This window comes from Myotis daubentonii, chromosome 3, assembly GCF_963259705.1.
Source record: "Myotis daubentonii chromosome 3, mMyoDau2.1, whole genome shotgun sequence".
In the NCBI taxonomy this organism is placed as follows: Eukaryota; Metazoa; Chordata; class Mammalia; order Chiroptera; family Vespertilionidae; genus Myotis; species Myotis daubentonii.
In genome coordinates this window covers 33,436,395-33,458,982 of record NC_081842.1, presented here as the reverse complement: position 1 = coordinate 33,458,982, position 22,588 = coordinate 33,436,395, and the positions used below count along the sequence as shown (strand labels likewise).

At 43.0% G+C, this 22,588-nt stretch overlaps 1 protein-coding gene and 3 pseudogenes across 2 annotated transcripts in view; all 4 read left to right on the top strand.

Moving 5' to 3' along the window:
• NCEH1 (neutral cholesterol ester hydrolase 1) overlaps positions 1–6,222 on the top strand; it is a 70,089-nt gene extending 63,867 nt beyond the window's left edge. For both annotated transcript variants that reach the window (XM_059687053.1, XM_059687054.1), the window contains exon 5: positions 2,231–6,222. In XM_059687053.1, the coding sequence (XP_059543036.1) occupies positions 2,231–2,848 (618 nt within the window). In that variant the 3' untranslated portion in view covers positions 2,849–6,222. The remainder of the gene's footprint in view (positions 1–2,230) is intronic.
• Positions 6,223–6,736: 514 nt separating this feature from the next.
• Positions 6,737–7,397, top strand: LOC132230117 (sister chromatid cohesion protein PDS5 homolog B-like; annotated as a pseudogene).
• Positions 7,398–8,104: 707 nt separating this feature from the next.
• On the top strand, positions 8,105–8,900 carry LOC132230116 (sister chromatid cohesion protein PDS5 homolog B-like; annotated as a pseudogene).
• Positions 8,901–11,819: 2,919 nt separating this feature from the next.
• Positions 11,820–12,980, top strand: LOC132230115 (small ribosomal subunit protein uS5-like; annotated as a pseudogene).
• Positions 12,981–22,588: the final 9,608 nt, after the last annotated feature.

The following is a 22,588-nucleotide window of genomic DNA, read 5'->3' as shown; positions in this document are numbered from 1 at the left end:
AGCCTCAGGCCCACTCCAGCAGAAGACTGCCCACATTCCTGACCGGATGTTGAAACATTGAATCAGCTTCCAGGTGGTGATCTAAGATATAATAAACAGCCGATCACCAGGCACCACTGCACCCTGCTTATGCGTGAACTTTCCAGATTGGGGACCACAACAGTACCGAGGCAGGAACTATTTCTTCCTTAGGAACTAGCCCCTCTCCTAGAACTTCCCTCTGCTTCCCCTTTCCTGCCCCCCTATCTATGTCCAGTGTAAATTTTTTCAAACAACGTATGTTTTCTTCCTGGAACCCATTGTATAAAAGGGCCCTGTCAGCCCGGCTGGTGTGGCTCAGTGGCTGAGCGTCGACTTATGAACAAGGAGGTCAAGGTTCTATTCCTGGTCAGGGCACATGCCCTGGCTGAGGCTCAATCTCCAGTGTGGGGCGTGCAGGAGGCAGCCGTTCAGTGATTCTCTCTCATCATTGATGTTTCTATCTCTCTCTCCCACTTCCTTTCTCTCTGAAATAAAAGAAAAAAAGAGCCCTGTCAGCTCCAGGACAGTGGACATGTTTGTGTTTTCCATCCAGGCCTGCAGCTGGAGTTCAGACTGCGTGTCCAGGATCTGGCCTTTCTCTGCTAGCACACGGCTCCATAAACCTTCTCTTCCAGAAAAGTTTTTGGCTGGAAAAGGTTTTTTTTGTTTAACGTATCAAATAACTTACAAATAGCATCTCTGTCTTCTCACCTCCAAATTCGGGGGGCTATTTTCAAGTAGCATCTGCCTTTTTATTTGTGGGGTATCTGGGTTTCCTCTCCTTTGCTGTAATTAAAAATCTTGATTCTCCACTTGGCATTGGCAGGTTTGCTATCCACGTGTCCAAACGCGGTAAGAAGTCCTGGTGCACTGGGGAGGCTTTAAAGCCAGACAGAACTGGGAGGGTATCCAGGCACCCTTTGGGAGCTACGGGGCTCTGGGCAAGTCCTTTAACCTCTCTGAGCCTTGGGAAAATGAGGGTGGTATCGTCCGATTGTGGGGCTATTGCTAGGACTTAGAGAGCTGATGTCCTTATACAATTCTGGGCACATATTAATGGCACTATTTCCTGATCTTTTCCTCTCCATTTTCCAGAGCAGTTACATCTTCCCCGGGGATGGGGTTCTAAAGGCCGGTGTGAAACAGAATTGTACTAGTACAGCTAAAGTTACCTTGAGGATTGATTAGTTGCCCACAGTGAGCTAATCAGCTGTCTTTTAGATGTTACCTGAGAAATCAGTCATTTGAGACACTAGAATTACATGAGGCAGTGCATTCACATTTGGGGAGGCCCGGGGGAGCTGAGATTTGCTGAGGTGAGGGGGTCCTTCCCTTCCCATTTCGACCTCACTCTGGGGCACGTGCTCATGAAGCAGAATGGGGGGTGCATGGCCAGCCCCATGTAAAATCTCACTCTCACCAGCATGAAGGCTGAGTGCTCACCGGGAGGAGATCGCCTGAGGCCCTGCGGAAACACTGGATTCCTGTCATCTGCTCATTTCCTGCCTTTCGCCTTTGGAAGAGTCAGACTTGTCTTTTCTCCCCAGGAAGCCATTGCTTTTTGGGCCTTGCAGGGAATGCAAAACGAAATGAGGTTCACACATTATCCATCCACAACACCCAGGAAGGATGTGCTGAGTGCCAGAGGATAGATACAAGTAACATGTTAATGAGGGTTTAAAGACCTAAGAGATCATGTACCTTGGCAGTTTTCATTCAAAATTATGAGTTGCAAACATTGTACCTTTATTGGTCAATGTCCAGCAGCTTGATCAGGTGGTGGCAGCGGCTGGTGATGAGGAACTATTTATTTTTTTAAACTATATTAATACCATGCTTGCTAGAAATTTAACAACTGTATCCTTTTGACTGATTCAGAGTAACACCTTTAAAAAATATATATAGATATAGATATTAGAGAGGAAGGGAGAGGGAGTGAGAGATAGAAACATCAATGATGAGAGAGAATCATTGATCAGCTGGCTCCTTCATACCATTCCTTACCCCCTCTCCCCCGACTGGAGATCGAGCCTTCAACCCGGGCATATGCCCTGACCTGGAATAGAACCGTGAACTCCTGGTTCATACATAGGTTGATGCTCAACCACTGAGCTACGCTGGCCGGGCCCAAGTAACACCTTTTTTAGGTGTGGTTTCTGTAGAAGGAACCATGCAAAATAAAATAATATGTTTGCTTCTTCTCCTCCAGTTTAGTCAAGATGCCAACTTGAAAAACAAGCTCAAAGTGCAAGCTTTAATTTATCCAGTCCTCCAAGCTTTGGATTTTAACACACCCTCCTATCAGCAAAATGTGAACACCCCAATCCTGCCCCGTTATGTCATGGTGAAGTACTGGGTGGATTACTTCAAAGGCAACTATGACTTTGTCCAGGCCATGATAGTGAACAATCACACTTCACTCGATGTGGAAGCGGCTACTGCCCTCAGGGCCCGCCTAAACTGGATGTCCCTCTTGCCCGAATCCATCACCAAGAACTACCAGCCTGTTGTGCAGGCCACCGGCAACAGCAGGATTGTCCAGGAGATCCCTCAGCTGCTGGATGCCCGTGCTGCCCCACTCATCGCCGACCAGGAGGTCCTGCAGCACCTCCCCAAGACCTACATCCTGACCTGTGAGCACGATGTGCTAAGAGACGATGGGATCATGTACGCAAAGCGCTTGGAGAGTGCAGGAGTGGAGGTGACCCTCGACCACTTCGAGGATGGCTTCCACGGGTGCATGATTTTCACCAGCTGGCCCACCAACTTCTCCGTGGGCATCCGGACTAGGAATAGCTACATTAAGTGGCTGGATCAAAACCTGTGAAGGAGTAGAGTTTCTAGAATGCTTGTGCCCTTCTTGACCGCCTGCACCTGCTTTGGAAAGACGTGTACTTTTTAGTCGACTCATTTCCCCCTCTTACCTGTGAGTTATGGAATCTCTGTCCCCTGCTTTATGTTAATTTAATTTTCAAAACTGCGTTTGACTAACAGAAGTGCAAGAACATCTAAATCTGGTTCTCCAGGTGGGCCGGTCTCTCTGTTCTTGTTTTAGCCAAACTGCTGCGAGTATCCATCCCTGCGGAGAGCAGGAGTAGGAGTTGGAAATAGCTGTGGGTCCTGCCTTCATCAAGAAGTTCTTAGAAGAAATAGCTCCACCTCTGGAGGATACAGTCACCTTTAATGAGTTCAGGAAGGGTGGGCTCTTCTTCAGTGTGCTAGAGTTTACTTTGAGGTCAGAGCACTATTAAATGCATGTCCTGGAAGGTCAGCGCTGGGTACCAAGTGCCCTCTGTCCTTTGTGGATGGATGGTTTTATTTCCTATGGGAATTTCGGCACAGGTGTTCTAGCAAGGACAAGTTTCTCAAATGACGTTCTTCCTTTAGAGTGTTAATTTTATGAGATAGCTATAAGTCCAGTTGGATTATGATGATACTTGAATGTTACTTTCTACCACTATTATTAGAAAATATAAGGCTGCATGCATTAGATGTCTATACATTGTTGGGTTGTTTTTTTTTGTTATGCCATCTCCTAGGGGGAGAACTTTTGGGACCAAATTTATTTAAATTTAGAATAAATTTTCCATTGTAGAACAAGTAAAAACAAATGAATCAACCTATTGCTTTCATAATGAACACTTCTGACATAAATTGCCAAGAGTGGTGCGTATATATTTGGCATAGTCAGAAAAAAGGATAGGTTTAATAATAGTTAAAATTAGGAAAAACATTCTGGAGGGTCTAGCTTATTCTTGAAAACTCAACCCTTTCACTCTCATAGCTTTAAAATGGGGCTATTTTGGTATATATATATATAATGTATTGTTTATTTTTTTAAGTTATTTAATGTTCATATATGTAGCTAGACTCAAGATTTTTCAGAATAAAGTTGATAATGAGTATTAAAAATAATATTTTTAAAAAGCTACCTGAGAATTATATCCACATGTTAATTTATGGAAAAAGGTAAAATAGCTATTCATACTACTATACATTAGGCCTAAGTATTTTGATGTTCACATGCATATACAAATTAAGATAACTAGAAACTACGACTCCACCTAGTAAAGTCATCTAAGTTGATAGTTGATAGATAGCTTAGGCAAGACACACACTGCTCATTTCTGCTCTCAATGGTCAAAGGAACACTAGCTCCTATTCTTCTGGGTGAAGGGCAGACGTTGGCACCTGGTGCCTACACTCTCATCTCCTTCCATCAGGTCTGGAAGTTCCAATAACCTGAGTTTAACTTGATGTAAAGCCTTCACTGCCAGTGGGAACATCTTGGCATCACAGGGAACTCCAATTCGGATGTGAGTTGAGTACCTCTGCTCTCTTTCCTGCCACACGCACGTCTCCCCCAATCCCTGCCTCTTTCAGGGACTGCGGAGAGCAGCAGTCCAGCCAAGTAATGATACAATTTATTTGTTATCAGGGAGGAGGAATAGAACCTTTTGCTCATTTGAAAGATGGGTATTTCCCACTTCTGGCAATGAAATAAACGAAAATTTGCACAGTTATTTTTTTACTTGTTGTACAAAACAAGTAAATGCAACAGTGTGTGTAAAAAAATAGTCATACCAATTAGTGTGCTAATGTACTCAGGCAAGTCACTCACCGCCCAGAGGTCACTCTGGGCCTCTTTTCTCTTTCCTCTAAAATCAGAGAATTGATTACTTGACCTATGAGGTTTCTTCCAACTATAAATTCCAACCACTTTTGTAAGGCTGGCAAACTGTGTGTATTGACCTCTTCTTCTACAGTGTTTTCTTGTAGGTCATTTATTCCATATACACAGACACATGCTTCATCAAAGGTATTTTTTCTTAAAAATTAGGATTTTAGTTCTTACTCTCTTACAGCCACCCTCTTTGTTTAATATTATGTTTTGTGGGTTTTTTTTTTTTTACAACCTTTGAGGTTATCTACCTCTAATAAAGCAAAGAAAATATAATATATGCACAGAATTCCTTAAAATGGTATCTCCTCCCCCTAGGATTATAAGCCAAATCCAGTAGTAATTATAGACAGCAGATGACTCCAGATTTCTAAAGGGATCTCTCAGATGAAAAGGGCGTGAAAGAAAAAGGGGTCAAGCACTGTTTCTGATGAAATACTTGAGTTTCATTAAAGCTTTTATATGTGTGATTTGTCTAATGACTTGCACTGTGTCTCGCCTCAGACCTCAAAATTCTCCTTGTAATAATAATAGTTGTGAGTCAGGATACACAAAACCACTAGATCCAAGAGAGGCTATGAAGCAACCAAAAATCCAAGTGCTAAGAACTCCTTTGGGAAGCCTACAGAGTTTATGTTGAAGGTATTTTGGTTTGGGGTGAGTTTATTTTCTTTTAGCTTTTGTTCTTTTTTCTTTTTTAAGTTTATGCTCTGCAGATTGGTATACACACACACACACACACACACACACACACACACACACTCTAGAGGCTTGGTGCACAAAATTTGTGCACTGGGGTGGGGGGGTCCCTCAGCCCGGCCAGTGCCCTTTTGCAGCCCGGGAGCCCTCGGGGGATGTCTGACTGACGGCTTAGGCCCACTCCCTGTCAGTTGGATATCCTTAGTGCTGCCCTAGAGGCAGCAGAGGCTCCTGCCACCGCCTCTGTACTCACCAGCCATGAGCACAACTCAGGGCTTCTGGCTGAGCAGCACTCCCCCTGTGGGAGCGCACTGACCACCAGGGGACAGCTCCTGTGTTGAGTGTCTGCCCCCTGATGGTCAGTGTGCATTATAACAACTTGTGCCGTTCAGTTGATTTGCATATTAGCCTTTTATTATATAGGATATTTTCAATGCTATGGCTTTGTTTTGTTTTCCTACTTTATGAAAAAGTTGATAACTTTTTTGTAAATCGTTGTTTGTGAAATATGACAGAAATATATGAAGAAAAAAGTCTTGAAGTACAGAAAAATATAGTGAAGTGTTAATTAGTCTTCATGTTTTATCATTGATTTGTGAAGAATTTAAGACTATTATATAATTATCTCGGTGGATAAATATTTTATGCATGACCTTTTAACCTTTGACTTTTTGCTTATTTCCCACTGCAAAAGGGAAAGGCAGATTTTATGAAGGATTTTAGCAGCACATATATTTTATAAGATGAAAATCCAGTATGGAGGTAGGAAAATGTATATTTGTTTTGACTCATGTTTGGAAATAAAATGGCTCCATCTGGTAGTGTGCTCCTTGTCTCATTTTCTGGTTCCCAGCTGTGTCTTTCTCTCTGTATCTCAGATTCCTAACCACAGTTCTGCCCAAATCTTCTGCCCATTGGAGTCCTCCAGCTGCCTTTCAAGAATGGTGGCTCATTGGTCTCCTTGATGACATTCATTTTATGTCTGGATACAGTATGTGCTGCTCATATCAGGGAAACCTGTCAAAATATAGTTTTTAAAGAAGTTATTTAGAGACCAGAGGGTGATGCCGTAAGGAGGGGAGTACCCCACCCAAGAAAGATGGCATCTGCAGTGTGGGAGAGAGACTCAGCACAGGGATCCTGGCGGCTGACCCTTCAGCTCTCTCCCCAGATCCACAAACCACAGTCTCTCCTCACAGGACTCTAGTCCACTCTGCCCTCCCTCCACCAGAGCCCAGGTTGTCTTGGAAACCTGTACAAAGGATACTTAACCCAGACTTGAGGTGTTAGAGAAGGCAACATCTCAATCCAGGGTGGGGTAAACATATTTCCATCATGGCTCATTCAAAGAGGAGGACCAATGATGGAAATATTACTTATCCTCCTGGTGTCAAGGAAATCTCAGATAAAATATCTAAAGAGGAGATGGTGAGACGGTTAAAGATGTTTGTGAAAATGTTCGTGGATATGGACCAGGACTCTGAAAAAGAAAAGGAGCTTTACTTAAACCTGACTACATCTTGCTTCAGACTTTTTCCTCAAGCATCCTGTTAAAGGTGTTCACCTACTGATAGCCTGTTGCCTTGATGATATTTTCAGAATTTAAGCTCCCGAAGCTCCTTACACATCCCCTGATAAATGAAAGGATATATTCATGTTTATTACAAGGCAGTTGAAGGGGTTAGAGGATACAAATTCAACAGGTATTTTTTATTGAGAACATTGCTTGGGTCAAGTCATATAATATATGCCTTGAGTTGAAAGACAACAATGAAATTTTACACAATTATACAGAACAGTATTTTCCATTACAAATAATAGCCACAATCAGAAAGTTCATATGCACATGGTAGACCTCATGAATTCTAAAATTTGTAAGGTGATATAGCATCGCAGGAGCTTTTGCCCATAGAATTTAAACAAGCAAGCATATGATTTGGCAAAGGTGTTACTGAAGAGGACAGCTCAAGCTATTGAACCATATATTACCAATTAAAAAAAAACTTTCTTAGGGTTTTTTATTATTGACTAAAGGCCTGGTGCATGAATTTCATGCACTCGGGGTGGGTGGGCTCAGCCCGACCTGCGCCCTCTCACAGTCTGGGAGCACTCAGTGGATGCCTGACTGATGGAGCAGGCCTAAGCCATCAGTCAGACATCCTTAGTGCTGCCATGGAGGCAGGAGAGGCTCCTGCATTGAGTGTCTGCCCCCTGGTAGTCAGTGCGTGTCATAGTGACCAGTCATTCTGCTGTTTGGTCCAATTGCATATTAGCCTTTTATTATATAGAACTAGTGGCCCGGTGCACAAAATTTGTGCACTCATGGGGGGCACCCCCCAGCCTGGCCTGTGCCCTGTCACAGTGCAGGAGCCCTGTGATCCATTGCCCCAAAGAGGTAGGCCTCCACGAGCCTCATGTCCCTGGGGCCGGGGGCAGGGAGGTGAGCCTTACACAAATTCCCGATGCTACAAGTCCCCGCCCACCCACTCCTGCTACACATGCAGCCTCCAGCTGATTGGTCGTTACACATGAGGGTGTCACAACCATTTGCATATTAGCTCTTTATTATATAGATTGTATTATAGATGTACCCCATTCTCCACCTTTACTGCCCTCCTCCCAGACCCTACCCCACTCCAGGCCTTCACCACACTATTGTCTGTGTCCATTCATGTATTAACCAGTTTTTAAAATCAGGTTCTGATGCTTGGGAAAACATCTATCAGCAATTTGTGAGAGCATGTCTTTGACTTAATTTTGATGCTCTATAATATTGATGTCATTTGCTGCTCTCAGTTTTATGCCAGGTTGAATTTAAATTAAAGAGCAATAATAATGAGGAGCAAGTTGTTAAACTACTAGCAAAACTGTTTCGGTCAAAGGATTCAGAATTTGGCTTCTCCAAACAAACCACTTTGGCAGTGTTACTTGGGTAGGGTTAGTGACATTCATGTACCAATGCACCGGGAATGTGTGAAATTTGCTAGCTGCTGTCTCATGAACCATCCTGATTTAACAAAGGACTTAACAGAGTCTCCTAAAATGAGGTCACATGCCCCTGAGAAAGCTGTTAGGTATGATGTTATTGTGTCTGTAGTTGCAGCTGCTAAAGAAGGACATTCTGGCTAATGATCACTTACTTAATTTTGTGAGATAGAGAACTTTAGATAAACAGTAGAGAGTGTGCAAAGAAGCCATCATGAGACTTGTCCAAATTTATAAGAAATACACTTTACAATCAGCAGCTGGAAAAGATGCTGCAAGACAGATTTCATGGATCAAAGGCAAATTGCTACATATATATTGTCAAAATAGTATTGATGACTGATTGCTTGTTGTATGGATCTTTGCTTAATACATGGTTCCCCATAATTTGGAAACTATGGAATGGATGAAGTACTTCTATTACTTGTATGCCACACTGGATTTAAATGCTGTGAAGTATGTTTCAGATGTCAAACTGTTCTTTCCATCTTTTGTAGTACTCTGGAGTTTATGAGGATTTTATGGGGGCGGGAGAAGTAACTATTTTTAAATGTTAATGTATGTAATGTAAACATTGTTTAAATGGTTACGCAATAAAATATACAGCTCTTTTTTCAGAAAGTAAATAAGTAAGGGTTATTTAAATATTTCCAAGAAAATTTTAATAATTCAAAGTAATTTCAACCAAATTTTAAAGCAAAACATGGTTTTGATAAAATGAATAAAGTGAAGATTTTCTTTTTATCCTTCCACAATTCAAGTGCTTTCTGCATTTTTCTTAATAGATATTGAGGTTTTTCCTTTGTTAAATAAACTGTTGCAAACTGCCCTAAAAGAATGATCTATTTAACACATCCCACAATTATCCTATAGAAGTCAAATTAATAGTTTGAGAAATTTTTTAAAACATACTTTTATTGATTTCAAAGTGGAAGGGAGAGGGAAAGAGAGAAAGAAACATCAGTGATGAGAGGGAATCATTGATCGGCTGCCTCTGGCATGACTCCGTACTGGGAATTGAGCCAGTAACCAGGGCATGTGTCCTGTCAGAGAATCGAGTGACCACCTGGTTCATAGATCAAAGCTCAACCACTGCACCATAGCGGCCTGGCAGAAGTTTGAGAAATTTTAAGTAGTGAAAGCAATTCTACTACTTATAGAATGTTGTCTTCCCTTCTTTCTGTTTTTATTTTTTTAATAGGAAATCAAATTATATTTTCTTTATTCTGGTTAAATTCATGAAGTAAAGAAATAATAAACACTTATTTGCTTGATCACAGATTAACGTTATTTTAAATATTTTACTTTAAGATAAATGATTCACTAAGCTAAGTAGCATGCCCCTCCTGACTTCATTTCCACCATGCCTATAGACTGAAGTTACTGCCTTCTAGACAAAGCCAGTGCCTCAATTTGTGTCCTTAATCCAATTCATTAACATCTCATTCAAGGACTTGCTGAAGTACCGCCCCTCTCTCCTGCATCTTTAACTCTCACTCTACTCATTCCTTCTTAGCTCTATAAATATAGTCAAATCTGTCCAGAAGAAACTCCCCTTTGACCTCTTTATCTCCATTTTATTCTCCTTCCTATCCAAACACAGGTTATCTATTGCTGAGTAAACATATTCTGAAACCCCTAAGTTAAAACAATAGCTGTTTGTTACTGTATGATTCTGGGTTGACTGGGCTTAGCTTGGTGGATCATCTGCTAAACGAAGTGTTGACCTGGGGTCCAATCCTCAGCGCGCGGGGCTGGAACATCCACGATGGCTCACTGCATGGCTGGTACTTTGTGTCTGGCTGTGAGCTAAGGGACATGGTCCTCCACCTGGCCTTTTCTCCTGAAATGGAATTCTAAAAACATGGCATCTGAATTCCAAGAGGGAACATTCTCAGTATGCAAAAGCAGGAAGTTATGTATGGTCTATGTTCCAAAATTACTCAACATCATTTCACCATATTCTATTAGTCAAAGCAACTCACAGGACCAGCCCAGATTCAAGGAGTGGGGAAACAGACACCACAGCTTACTGGGAAAAGTGACAATTCCTGACTAGTCATTGATGAGAACAAAATTCTCTGCTTTCATTGTTTAAATATATCTGAAGATTTGAAGAACCCAGATTACTTCTGGCCCCATACATTTTTAACCTTGTTTTTCCTTCACCTCCCCTCAAACTTCTGGTGCAGGATACAATACAGTTAGCTCATATTTCCATACATCTGGCTCCCCACTTCAGCAGAGTGTGGGATGGGGTGTTCCTGGAAGTCCTTCCTCTGCTGGGTGAGTCAGCAATAACTTAACTGAAGCAGCTGAAAATCACCTGAAGATATTCCACTAAAATCAAGCTAAACACACTCCCAGTTCAAATTTTCCTTGACTGAATCCCCAAAATGCTTACAGCCCCCCCCCCCCCCCAAGCCATCCAACACTTGAGGAATTATGATGGAGGAGAAAGTGGAGTGGAAAGAGTCAGTGACAGTAACCAATCACAGTTGAAAGTGTGCACCTGTGAATACCACGTGCGGGCGCGCACGTACAGTGTGATTGAAACTTCGTGGCCCATGCGCAGTCGGTATTTTGTGGAAGAGCCACACTCAAGGGGCCAAAGAGCTGCATGTGGCTCGCGAGCCGCAGTTTGCCGACCACTGCCCTAGTCTAATCAATTCTACTTCCTAAATATTTTTCAAAATCCGTTCCCTTCTTTCTATCTCTGGACACACTGCTCTAGTTAAGTCTCTTGTCATTTCTTACCCAAACAACTGCAATTACTTTCTAACTAATTATCTTATCTCAAGTCCTGTGCCCCTCGAATATTTGCATGCCACAGCTGCAAAAAGGAGGGTTTAGAACTCAAACCTGACATGCCTGGCCTGAGTGCCTCAGTGATTGAGCATTGACCTATGAACCAGGAGGTCATGATTTGATTCCCGCTCAGGACACATGCCCGAGTTGTGGGCTTGATTCCTAGTGCGGGGTGTGCAGGAGGCAGCCGATCAATGATTCTCTCTCATCATTGATGTTTCTATCTCTCTCTCCCTCTCCATTCCTCTCTGAAATTAAAACAAAACAAAACAAAACAAACAAAAACAAAATCCCTCAAACCTGATTGTATATTTCCAAGCTAAAGTCCTTCAGGCCCTTGGTAAGTTTGAGTGCACTCAGGGTTCTGTGCACAGCTCTCCCTCAGGGACTTGCCCCTGCCTACTCTGCAGCCATAGTCCTCCAAGCATAGCCTGCGCACCCCTGGGAGCTCACAAAACCAAAAGTACGTTCATAATAACACTATGATGTTATTTGCCTTTGTTCCCGTTTTGCTTTAATGAGTGCACAGAAGGGTTTTCCAGCTGCTTCCTGACACGTGGCCTTGCAATAGATGGGGTGCAGAGGCAGGTATGAGAACCCAGTGGGCTCCTGTTAAGCCAGACATTAAAAGTTTTGCAGCTTCTTTTCCGACGAAACACCAAATGGCTGATGACGCCGGTGCTGCGGGAGGGCCCGGGGGCCCCGGGGGCCCCGGAATAGGAGGTCGCGGCAGCTTCCGTGGAGGATTTGGCAGCGGCATCCGGGGCCGGGGTCGCGGCCGGCCGGGGTAGGGGCCGGGGCCGGGGCCGAGGCCGCGGAGCTCGTGGAGGCAAGGCCGAGGACAAGGAGTGGATCCCTGTCACCAAGCTGGGCCTCCTGGTCAAGGACATGAAAATCAAGTCCCTAGAGGAAATCTACCTGTTCTCCTTGCCCATCAAGGAGTCGGAGATCATTGACTCTCTTGGGGACATCCCTCAAGGACGAAGTCTTGAAGATCATGCCTGTGCAAAAGCAGACACGTGCTGGCCAGAGGACCCGGTTCAAGGCATTTGTCGCCATTGTGGACTACAATGGACATGTCGGTCTGGGTGTGAAGTGCTCAAAGGAAGTAGCCACTGCCATCCGTGGAGCCATCGTCTTGGCCAAGCTCTCTATTGTGCCCGTGTGGCGAGGCTACTGGGGAAACAAGATTGGCAAGCCCCACACCGTACCTTGCAAGGTGACTGGCCGCTGTGGCTCTGTACTGGTGCGCCTCATCCCTGCCCCCAGGGGTACGGTCATTGTCTCGGCCCCTGTGCCTAAGAAGTTGCTAATGATGGCTGGTATTGACGACTGCTACACTTCGGCCAGGGGCTGCACTGCCACCCTGGGCAACTTCGCCAAGGCCACCTTTGATGCCATCTCTGAGACCTACAGCTATCTCACTCCAGATCTCTGGAAAGAGACTGTGTTCACCAAGTCTCCCTATCAGGAATTCACTGACCATCTTGTCAAGACCCACACCAGAGTTTCTGTGCAGAGGACCCAGGCTCCAGCTGTGGCCACCACATAATTTTATACAAGAAAAATAAAGTGAATTAAGCCTGCTAAAAGAAAAAAGAAAAAAGTTTTGCAAACAAGTCCCACCCTTCTCATTCGTTTGTGTTTAGAAAACTTCGGGCTCCCCCTGCCCATGAAATATAGCTTAGGGCAACATGTAGTTAAATATATCAGTAACGATGTTCAAAATTTCTGTTTTAATTTCTAACGAGGTAATCACCAAGAAATAAAATCCACATGAACAAAAGCTCTTTGGGGATCCTCAAACACCTGAGAAGCGCGGTTGTACAGCATCATCTCCAGGCAAGCCCTGCATGAGCTGCTTATTAAAGTTCTGCACACCCGCCATGTTTTCTCTTACCTGATCCCTTCTCTCTCCTGGAATGCCTTTCCTTGCCCTGCCTTGTCTTCCTTCTGCCAGCCTCCCTCAGGAAGCCTTCCTAACTCCTCCCTCCCCAGGATGACTTAGGTGTCCCTCAGGTCTCCCTTTGCACTCAACACATGGCAGGGTAACAGTCTGTGAGTGGGTCTGACTTCCCCACAAGACTCTGAGATCCTGATGTGGGCTCATATCAGCATCACCTCTGTGACCCCAATGCCTGCACAGAGCCTCTCACAGAATAAGCACTCAATCAATCCTTGCTGAAAACTACTGTCTTGTCACATTGAAGCAATAATGTTCTGACATGTAACATTGTGCCTGGAGCTGTTAAATTTGCTTATTTTTATTCTTAACCTAAAATCTTGGGTATTCCCCCCTTCAGACATATATACAGTATATTTAAACCAATGCATTAAAAACCTCACTTGGTCAACAAATGAAATTTTGAAGCCAATAGAATATTTTTTTAATTCAAGGCAATCGCCAGCAGAGGGCACTCTTGACAGTAAATGGCATTTAGCCACTCTACACACTGTTGTATTTCATCTGGAATAAACAGGTTTCCCATTAGCATCCTGTTTATTTCTATGAAAGATCAATAAAAAGCCTTTTCATCACAGAATAAATTAAATTGGGTATTTTTTAAAATAGAGAGACTTTAAAATCCTCATATAAGTACCTGAGAGAAAGGTCTACATTTATAAAACAAAGCAAAACAAAACAAAATAGGATTCACACTGACCTTTTTTGAAAGCATGACTCATCTCTCTGCCCACCAAAGTGCTTTGCCCATTTTTTTTCTTTTATATGTTTTTATTCACGGTAGATATTTGCTATCCATTTGGGAAAAGGCTGACAGAAAAAAATGATGTCCTGCATTTTTATAGAATCATTTAGTGCAGCGAAAACTATAGGATCTTCATCTTTCATAGTATTTGCTGGCATTTTACAGGCACTCAACACTGGGTGGATCCTTATGCGAAGAAACTTCCTTTGAAAACAACAAGTAAGGCAGAGCTCAGTGGCCTTCAAAAGCTAAAGCACATTTTCAATTCAAACAACATGGTCAGCGATATCTGCAGGGTTGCCATGCTTTTAAAAACAAATATAATATGTTCCATGGTTAAGGGGAAAAAACTTGACATTCAGCTCATGTGGAACAGAGGAAATCACATGAACAAGAATTTAGGAAACCACAATTCTAGTTCTAGCTCCGCCAGCAAATATCTCAGTAAATTTACGTAAGTTTTCATTGATGGCTTCATTTCCTCAATTTAAATGTTATATTTATCTAAGGGTTACATTTATCTGTACTCCACAAAAATACTTAAAGCAGCTTATTATTAAACAACAAAAAAATACAATGAAATGGTAACATAGAAATAGGAGCTCATAGCCAGGGAAAAGAACAAAATCATGCCAACAAGAAAAACCAGTTGTGGTTGACTTCTGGTTTGACTCTAAGCACTGTCCATAAAAGAACCCAGCCTATAGAAATGTTTTGTGTATATTTTATGTTTTTATTTTATTTTATTTATCTTGTTGTTTTTATTCTTTCTTATTTATTTTTGTCTTTTCTTTTCTTAGAAATGTTTTTATAAGAGTTCATTTGAGTCAAAATTTTGAGGACATGCCCTGAACCAAACTTCAATGGATTGAAAAAATGCTCCGAGAATTGACAGTTTTACAGCTTATTTTATACATTAGAATTAAAGGAGAAGACGTAAGGAGGGTTACATGAAATACATTGGTGGTAGATTAAGGAGGCGGGAGAAAGCAAAGTGAGGAAACCTCTGGGATTGGATAAAATGTAAAATGATGGACACATACTTCTTTTACATTGGTGGGTACAGGATAGTTAATAATTAACATTTATAGCACATCGGAATGGTATGCAGGGAACCACATAACAATGAGGGGATCTTTGATCTCATGTTCTGGTGATTTTATGTCCCAGTGCCTATGGCTGTGGCTTTGAGAGGTCTAGAAAAGAAAATTACTCTGACATTGCAAAGGCATGTTCTCCTAGATGCATAAAAACAGTGGTCAGGGTTCACTTACGGTACACACTGACCTTGGCTAAGGAAGCTATAGGCCTGGGACATGACTACCCACCATGGCCTGCCCTGTTAGGAATTTGTGATCAGACCATCCTGTGTGGTTACTTTGAGTCACCATGTGGCACTGTGACAGCTTGTCAGCCTTATTACAGAGCCCCTTTCTCATTCACAGCACCCTGGGAGTCAAGGAAAAAGTTAAAAATGTGAACAGTGATTCAGTCATTAAGAGGCATTTGAGTTTCTCAGGGGTGATGGTCTGTCTCTAGCATTAAATCTAAAAGAAAACCCATACATGAGACTTAAAGGCAAATGTCATCAATAATTTAAAGCAAATACAGCAAGAACTCTCACATAACTACTTATTTAGTGAACCTCAATGAAAATTGAGGACAGGAGTTTAGACCTCAGTGTATCCATATGTCAAATCAGCCCTAGCTGGTTTGGCTCAGTGGATAGACCGTCAGCCTGCAGACTGAAGGGTCCCATTCCAGCCAAGGGTACATGCTCAGGTTGCAGGCTCAATTCCCAGTAGGGGGCGTGCAGGAGGCAGCCAATCAATGATTCTTTCTCATCATTGATGTTTCTATCTCTCTCTTTCCCTTCCTCTCTGAAATAAAAAATATATACTAGTATATTTTTAAAAAACACATGTCAAATCAATGAAAGTGGTGATGCTTGCCCTACTGTCTGCCTCTGACTATATATATAAAAGGCTAATATGCAAAGTGTTCCCTCATGAGTTTGACTGACCAAGAGTTCGATCACTAACTATGATGTGCGTTTACCACCAGGGGGCGGTGAGGAATGAAAGAAGGCCCCAGCCGGCAGCTGGCAGCTGGGGAAGAGAGGCCCCTGCCAGCAGCCAGCAGCCAGCAGCTGCTAGGGACCCTACCTGTGCACGAATTTTGTGCACTGAGCTTCTAGCTTTAGAAATAAAGCTACAGAAGGTAATTTTAAAAAGTAATGAGTTAAACAAATGTTAGATATTATTAAATACTAGAAGCCCGTTGCAGGAATATTCCTGCAAGAATAGGGCTTCTTCGAGCCAATCTCGCCGCCAAGCCCCGGCGTGCACAGGGCCACACACGGGGGTCCCGGCTTGGGCCAGGGCTTAGGCAGCACAGGGGGGCCCAGATGGCGGCTCACACTGGCCCGCCCTGCCTGCAGTATGCAAATTAGCCGCCATCTTTGTTGGCGATTAATTTGCATATCATGCTGATTAGCCCATGGGAGGCATAGTGAAGGTACGGTCAATTACCATGTTTGTCTATTATTAGATAGGATGTCCCTCTAGCTTTATTGATAATAATACGATCAGCTTTCTCTTCCTTTGTTGCTGCCAAGAGGGGGGAAACAGGGGACATTATAGGTACATAGGAAAATTATTAAAGGTTATTTTATACAAGAAACTGTGAACTGGTTACCTCTGGGGAATGATAATAAGGCTTTGGGGGAAGAAAGTTCTTTCTACTTTGGTTCTCTCTGGGAAAAAAAAGATTGATTTTTAAAAATAATGACTATGTATTATTTAATATATATTTTAAAAGGCAATTTGCTCATAAATAAAGCCTATACAGGATCTGCAAAATGACTCCAAATACTCATTTTAATTTTCTCTTACTCATGATTTAGTTCATCTCTTTGAAAGTCATCAATTGCAAAAAACAAAAAACAAAAAACACAACAGATACTCAAGTTAGCTAACATGAAGAGGGAGCTTGTTGAAGGATATCTAAGACCAAAAAATGAAGGAAAACCTGCTTTCAGGGATCAAGAATGCAGGCTACTTTCTTTTTCGCTGTGCGCCTAATTTCTACTTCCTTTTTATCTTCCCAAATACCAAGCTTTTCTCAGCAGATAGGCATTTTTTGGCTTGCTTCCAAAAATAACCACAAATTCCGAGTAAGGTTAAGTCCCCACTACTGGGCTTCTATGATTCACCATCTCTGAAACCAGGGCTTCTCAAATGTTAATCAGCATATGGATCACTTGGGGATTTTGTTAGAAATTCTAGTTCAGTGAGTTTCAGTGGGTTTGGGGACTCCCAGGTGCTGCTGGTCTGCAGACCACACTGAGTCAGTAGCAAAGCCTTAGTTCACTTTTTTTTCTTTGATATTATATTTTACATTTACTTGGTCTTAACGGTAAGAATATGGTTTTATTTTGTTGGTTTAAAAAACCTTAAAGTATGGTTCATATCTAATCTAATAAAAGAGAAACAAGCCATGCTATGCCCCAAGCCATGCCCACCAGCCAATCAGAGAGACTATATGCAAATTAACCCAACCAAGATGGCGGCATGCAGCCATGGAGCTGGAGCAAGCAGGAGGCTTGGTTGCCCCAGTGATGAAGGAAGCCAAGCTTCCCACCTGCCCTGGCCAGCTGTGGCCTCCGCTTCAGGCAACAAAGTTTCAATTATAGAAGATAAATAAATCCCAGATGCCTGCTTCCAGCCAGCCTCCACTGGGAGCTTGGGTGGCTGGGGGCTGTGGCCAGCCTGCAAACAGCCATCAGCCCCTCACCCAGGCTGGCCAGGCACCCCAGCGGGACTCCCACCCTGATCCGGGACACCTTTCAGGGCAAACCAGCTAGCCCCCACCCATGCACCAGGCCTCTATCCTATATAATAAAAGGGTAATATGCAAATTGACCCTAACAGCAGAATGACTAGAAATGACTGGTCACTACGACACACACTGACCACCAGGGGGCAGACGCTCAATGCAGAAGCTGCCCCCTGGTGGTCAGTGTGCTCCCACAGGAGGAGCTCTGCTCAGCCACAAGCCAGGTTGATGGCTGCCAGTATAGCAGTGGTGGCGGGAGCCTCTCCCGCCTCCTCAGCAGCGCTATGGATGTCCGACTGCAGCTTAGGCCTGGTCCCCGCTGGCAAGTGGACATCACCCGAGGGCTCCTGGGCTGCCAGAGGGATGTTTGACTGCCAGCTTAGGCCCAATCGCCAGGGGAGCGGGCCTAAGCCAGCAGGTGGTCATTCCCTGAGGGGAACCAGACTGTGAAAGGGCACAGGCCGGGCTGAGGGACCCCCCTGAGTGCACAAATTTTTGTGCACTGGGCCTCTAGTACAATAATATAATTCATGTGTACAATATAGTGATTCTACATTTATATACTTTATGGTGTGATCACCATAATATATCTAGTAATCATCTCTCACTGTACAAAGTTATTGCGATAAACAGAAACTCAAGTTTAGAAACCACTCAACTCGACATGGTGAGAAACCACACCAAATGGAAAAGAAACCCAAAGGAAGTGCATCCATCCTCTGGAGGCTGTGAGCTCTAAGGAAGACATACTTAGAGACTTACTCAATGACCTGACATACTGACAACAGGAAGAGAGGGTTGAGTGAATCCAATGTGGGACCTGGGCAATGGGATTTTGAACAAGCTTCATGCATCATTCTGATGCATCAATGCACTCCTGTCATAGAACTACTAGATTGGGGAAAAAGTCCTTTGCAGTGGAGTGTGCTGGGGTTCTTGTTCCAGCATTAAGAAGGGTTCAGCAATCTGGAGAAGGCTGTGCGTAGATTAATAAAGAGTCTGGAGATGAGGCATAATTTTGAAAGGCATTTGGGGGTCAGAAGAGCTTAGCTTAAGGGAAACTAAGATCTAAGTTCTAAGGTCTAAGCACAGTGATGGTGAACCTTTTGAGCTCGGCGTGTCAGCATTTTGAAAACCCTAACTTAACTCTGGTGCCGTGTCACATATAGAAATTTTTTGATATTTGCAACCATAGTAAAACAAAGATTTATATTTTTGATATTTATTTTATATATTTAAATGCCATTTAACAAAGAAAAATCAACCAAAAAAATGATTTCGTGTGTCACCTCTGACAGGCATGTCATAGGTTCGCCATCACTGGTCTAAGGTCTAAGGTCTCAGGTCTCAGATCTCTTCGTCCCAGGACCCCATGCTTTTTATTAACACAATTTGTCCTAAGGCGAGGCAGAGATATACACTTCAAAGGGTATACACAAGCCTTGTCAGAATGGGGGAATTAGCCTACGGCTGTTCAGGTTTGGCCAGTAGGAGGAAATAACATGTAGATTAATATGCACTGAGCTGTCTGGCAGCCACAATCATCCCTTTTCAGGTTTGGGGAAATGCCATCAGCCGTTCCCAGATGATTCAGCCCTGCTGTCAGGCTGGAATTGGTCTCTGGCAGGAGTGGGGGTTGGGAGAGTGGCGAACAGGGTTCCTTAGATTAAAACATGTATGTAACCATAGTATGTCACATTAGTGGCTTTCACACTTGAGCATGTATTAGGTCCTTGGAGGGCTTGATAAAACACAGATGGCTGTGCAGATGGCTGGCCCTACTCCCCAGATTCTTGATTCAGTAGGTCTGGGACTGGGCCCAATAATTTATATAGATATATTTTAAATTTAAAAAAAAAATATTTTTATTGATTTGAGAGGAAGGGAGAGGGAGAGAGAGATAGAAACATCAATGATGAGGGCATTATCAATTGGCTGCCTCGTACCTGCCAATCCTACTGGGTGGGGATCAAGCCCACAACCCAGGCATATGCTCTGACAGGAAATTGAAGCATGACCTCCTGGTTCATAGGTTGATGCTTAACCACTGAGTCAGCCTGGCCAGGTAATAATTTATATTTTTATAAGGTTTAATTTATAATTTATAAGGTTGCAGGTGACACTGCTGCTGCTGAGGCTGAACATGTTGTGAAGGCCCCTTTGTTCTGATGATCACCTACCTCAGAAACATGGCTGGTAAAAAGAATACATGTAAATATTTATGAAATAATCAGAACTATAAAAATGTCCCAGAGTAGTCAGTGAATTACTCAGAGAAACAAATAGAAAATGATTTCCATTCAGGTCTTACACACCAGGTCTATCAACCAGGGTTCTGGCAGGAAAGAGCTTGCACACATACACTGGTTCATTTGAAAAGCACTGAACAAAGAGACTCTGCAAATTTGTAGGCAGGGTTCAAAGAAACCAAAAAGAGAAAGTGAGTACCCAGGCTAGTACAATAGACAGCTCTTTCTTTTTTCCTTTCTCTTCCTTCTTCCTTCCTTCCTTCCTTCCTTCCTTCCTTCCTTCCTTCCTTCCTTCCTTCCTTCCTTCCTTCCTTCCTTCCTTCCTTCCTTAATATATTTTATTGATTTCAGAGAGGAAGTGAGAGGGAGAGAGAAACATCAATGATGAGAGAGAACCATTGATTGGCTGCCTCCTGCATGCTCCCTACTGGGGATCGAGCCTGCAACCGGGCATGTGCTCTTGACTGGCATCGAACTCGGGACCCTTTAGTCCGTGGGCCGACACTCTATCCACTGAGCCAAACTGGTTAGGCGACAGCTGTTTCTTTATCTAGACCTGGTGATACAGAAGGAGAAAGTTATCCTCCATTCTAGGAATGGGTGGCTGTGTGAAGAAAGCATGGCATCCACTGTCCTTAGGTGGACCATTAGAGAATGAACCAAGGGAATAAATTCCCTAAACTTCATCCACCTTCTGACGTCCATTCTCCTGCCTGTCCTTTCCAGGTTCTGAACTGGAAGCAAGGGAGTCCGTCACGCAGTCCATATTGGTCAGACTCTATGGGCCCACAGCAGGATAGAGGGGTGGTGGGTGGTGACTAGATCTAGAAACAGAAGACACCCAGCTCACGGGTCTGTAGGCAGCACCCCACATCTAGTGCTTTTGTAGCCTGGGGTTTAGCAGCACAGTTAATAAAGGAAGGTAGATGTTTTCATGTGCACACAGGCACATTTTAGCTCTTTATGCTCTCTGCAGTAATTACACTTAAAAAATAATAGAGGTGACATTTAATTTAGGATGGCACTTAGCAGAAATAATAGGTGTGGCTCTATTACAATAATGAGCCTTAGTGGTTTTCTTGACTCAGAATTTATAAGCATAATAATTAACTAAAAATACACTACTAGCCTTTCCTTTTAAAGGTGAATTTTAGGTTGAAATTTTTTTATTCCTGCCTACGTCCTGATTTGGAGCTCTAACTTTGGCTTATGGTAGGCAAAAAAAGGGGGGTGAGGGCTTGCAAACTCTCTTTCCGACAGTAAAGGGATGAAGACTTCACATAAACTGTCCATTTATTGGTCAATCAAGAAAGAGAATTGTGCTTCTCATCTATGGTCATAAAGACTATCCAAGTAGAGAATGGGTAAAGGATGATATATTCAGCAAAATATTGGGTCTCAAAATATCCACTTCTCCACTTCTCCCATGGTCTACCATCCATCCATCCATCCATCCATCCATCCATCCATCCATCCATCCTCCTCAATGCCTGCCACAGTGCCAGCCACAAGGCACCTCCGAGCCCTCAGAGGCTAACAATCTTATGAGAGAAATGGAAAAGGTAATGGTATTGATCTAATTACAAAACAGCTGAAAGTGTTTGTAATAATCCCTAGTTCACCATAGAAGGTACCTTATTTAATCCTTACTCAGCTTGGGAAGTAATTTTTATTTTCCTGATTTTACAGAGAGAACACAGAAAAGGAAGATTTACATGATGGAAGTTGATCTGGAAAAGGAAAACAGTATAAAAAGAGGAAATAAAGATCACCAACAGGCAACAAACACTGCTACACAACTTCGCTTAGGCCTGGCTCTACTGCGACCCCGTTTCCGAGACCATTACCCCCAAGATGCATTTCTAGGGTTGAGTTACAGCCATGCCCATTATAATTAAGCCGGGATCATTTGTTCCAGCTCTGCTGAGAGGGAAGGGGGTGCCAGGATAATGTGATAAGCAATGTTCTATCTGCCCTCTGGTCAGCATTTGTTCTTTTCACTGGGGCCATAATGAATGTATGCCCCAAACAAGCACATCAAGTTCTATGTAGCCAAATTAAAACACCCTGCAAGTAGTCCCAACACCACGTTTTTATCAGTCGCCAAATTGGCTTGACCTAATAGGGAACACTTTGTAAACAAGAGGGAACAATTTGTTGTCCATCAGTGAAGATGTGCCTGTGTCCTCCTTGTCTTGCCAAGTTTGATACTCCAGACACCCAGTGTAGACTCAGGGTCTCTCAAAATCAAAGCGCGTAACAGAGGAACAAGGGGCATATATAGTATTAATATGATAGACTGGTTGGATTTTCAAAACTGTATTTAAAACTATGGATACACTTTGGTGATTTTAAAAGAACACTGAACATGCCTTAAAAACACTACATTCAAGCAACTCTGATTCACCTTCCATCGACAAACAATTTTCTTTGTTAACTAACGTACTAAGTGCAAAATAATTATTTTTTGGAACAATGCTGTGTAAATCCTGAGGGAATTACTAATGATAATAGATTTGATGTATCAAATGCTTATATATGTGACGAGCCCATCACAAATATGTTTCCCTGACAACCGGTGACAAATTGTGCTTTGTGGG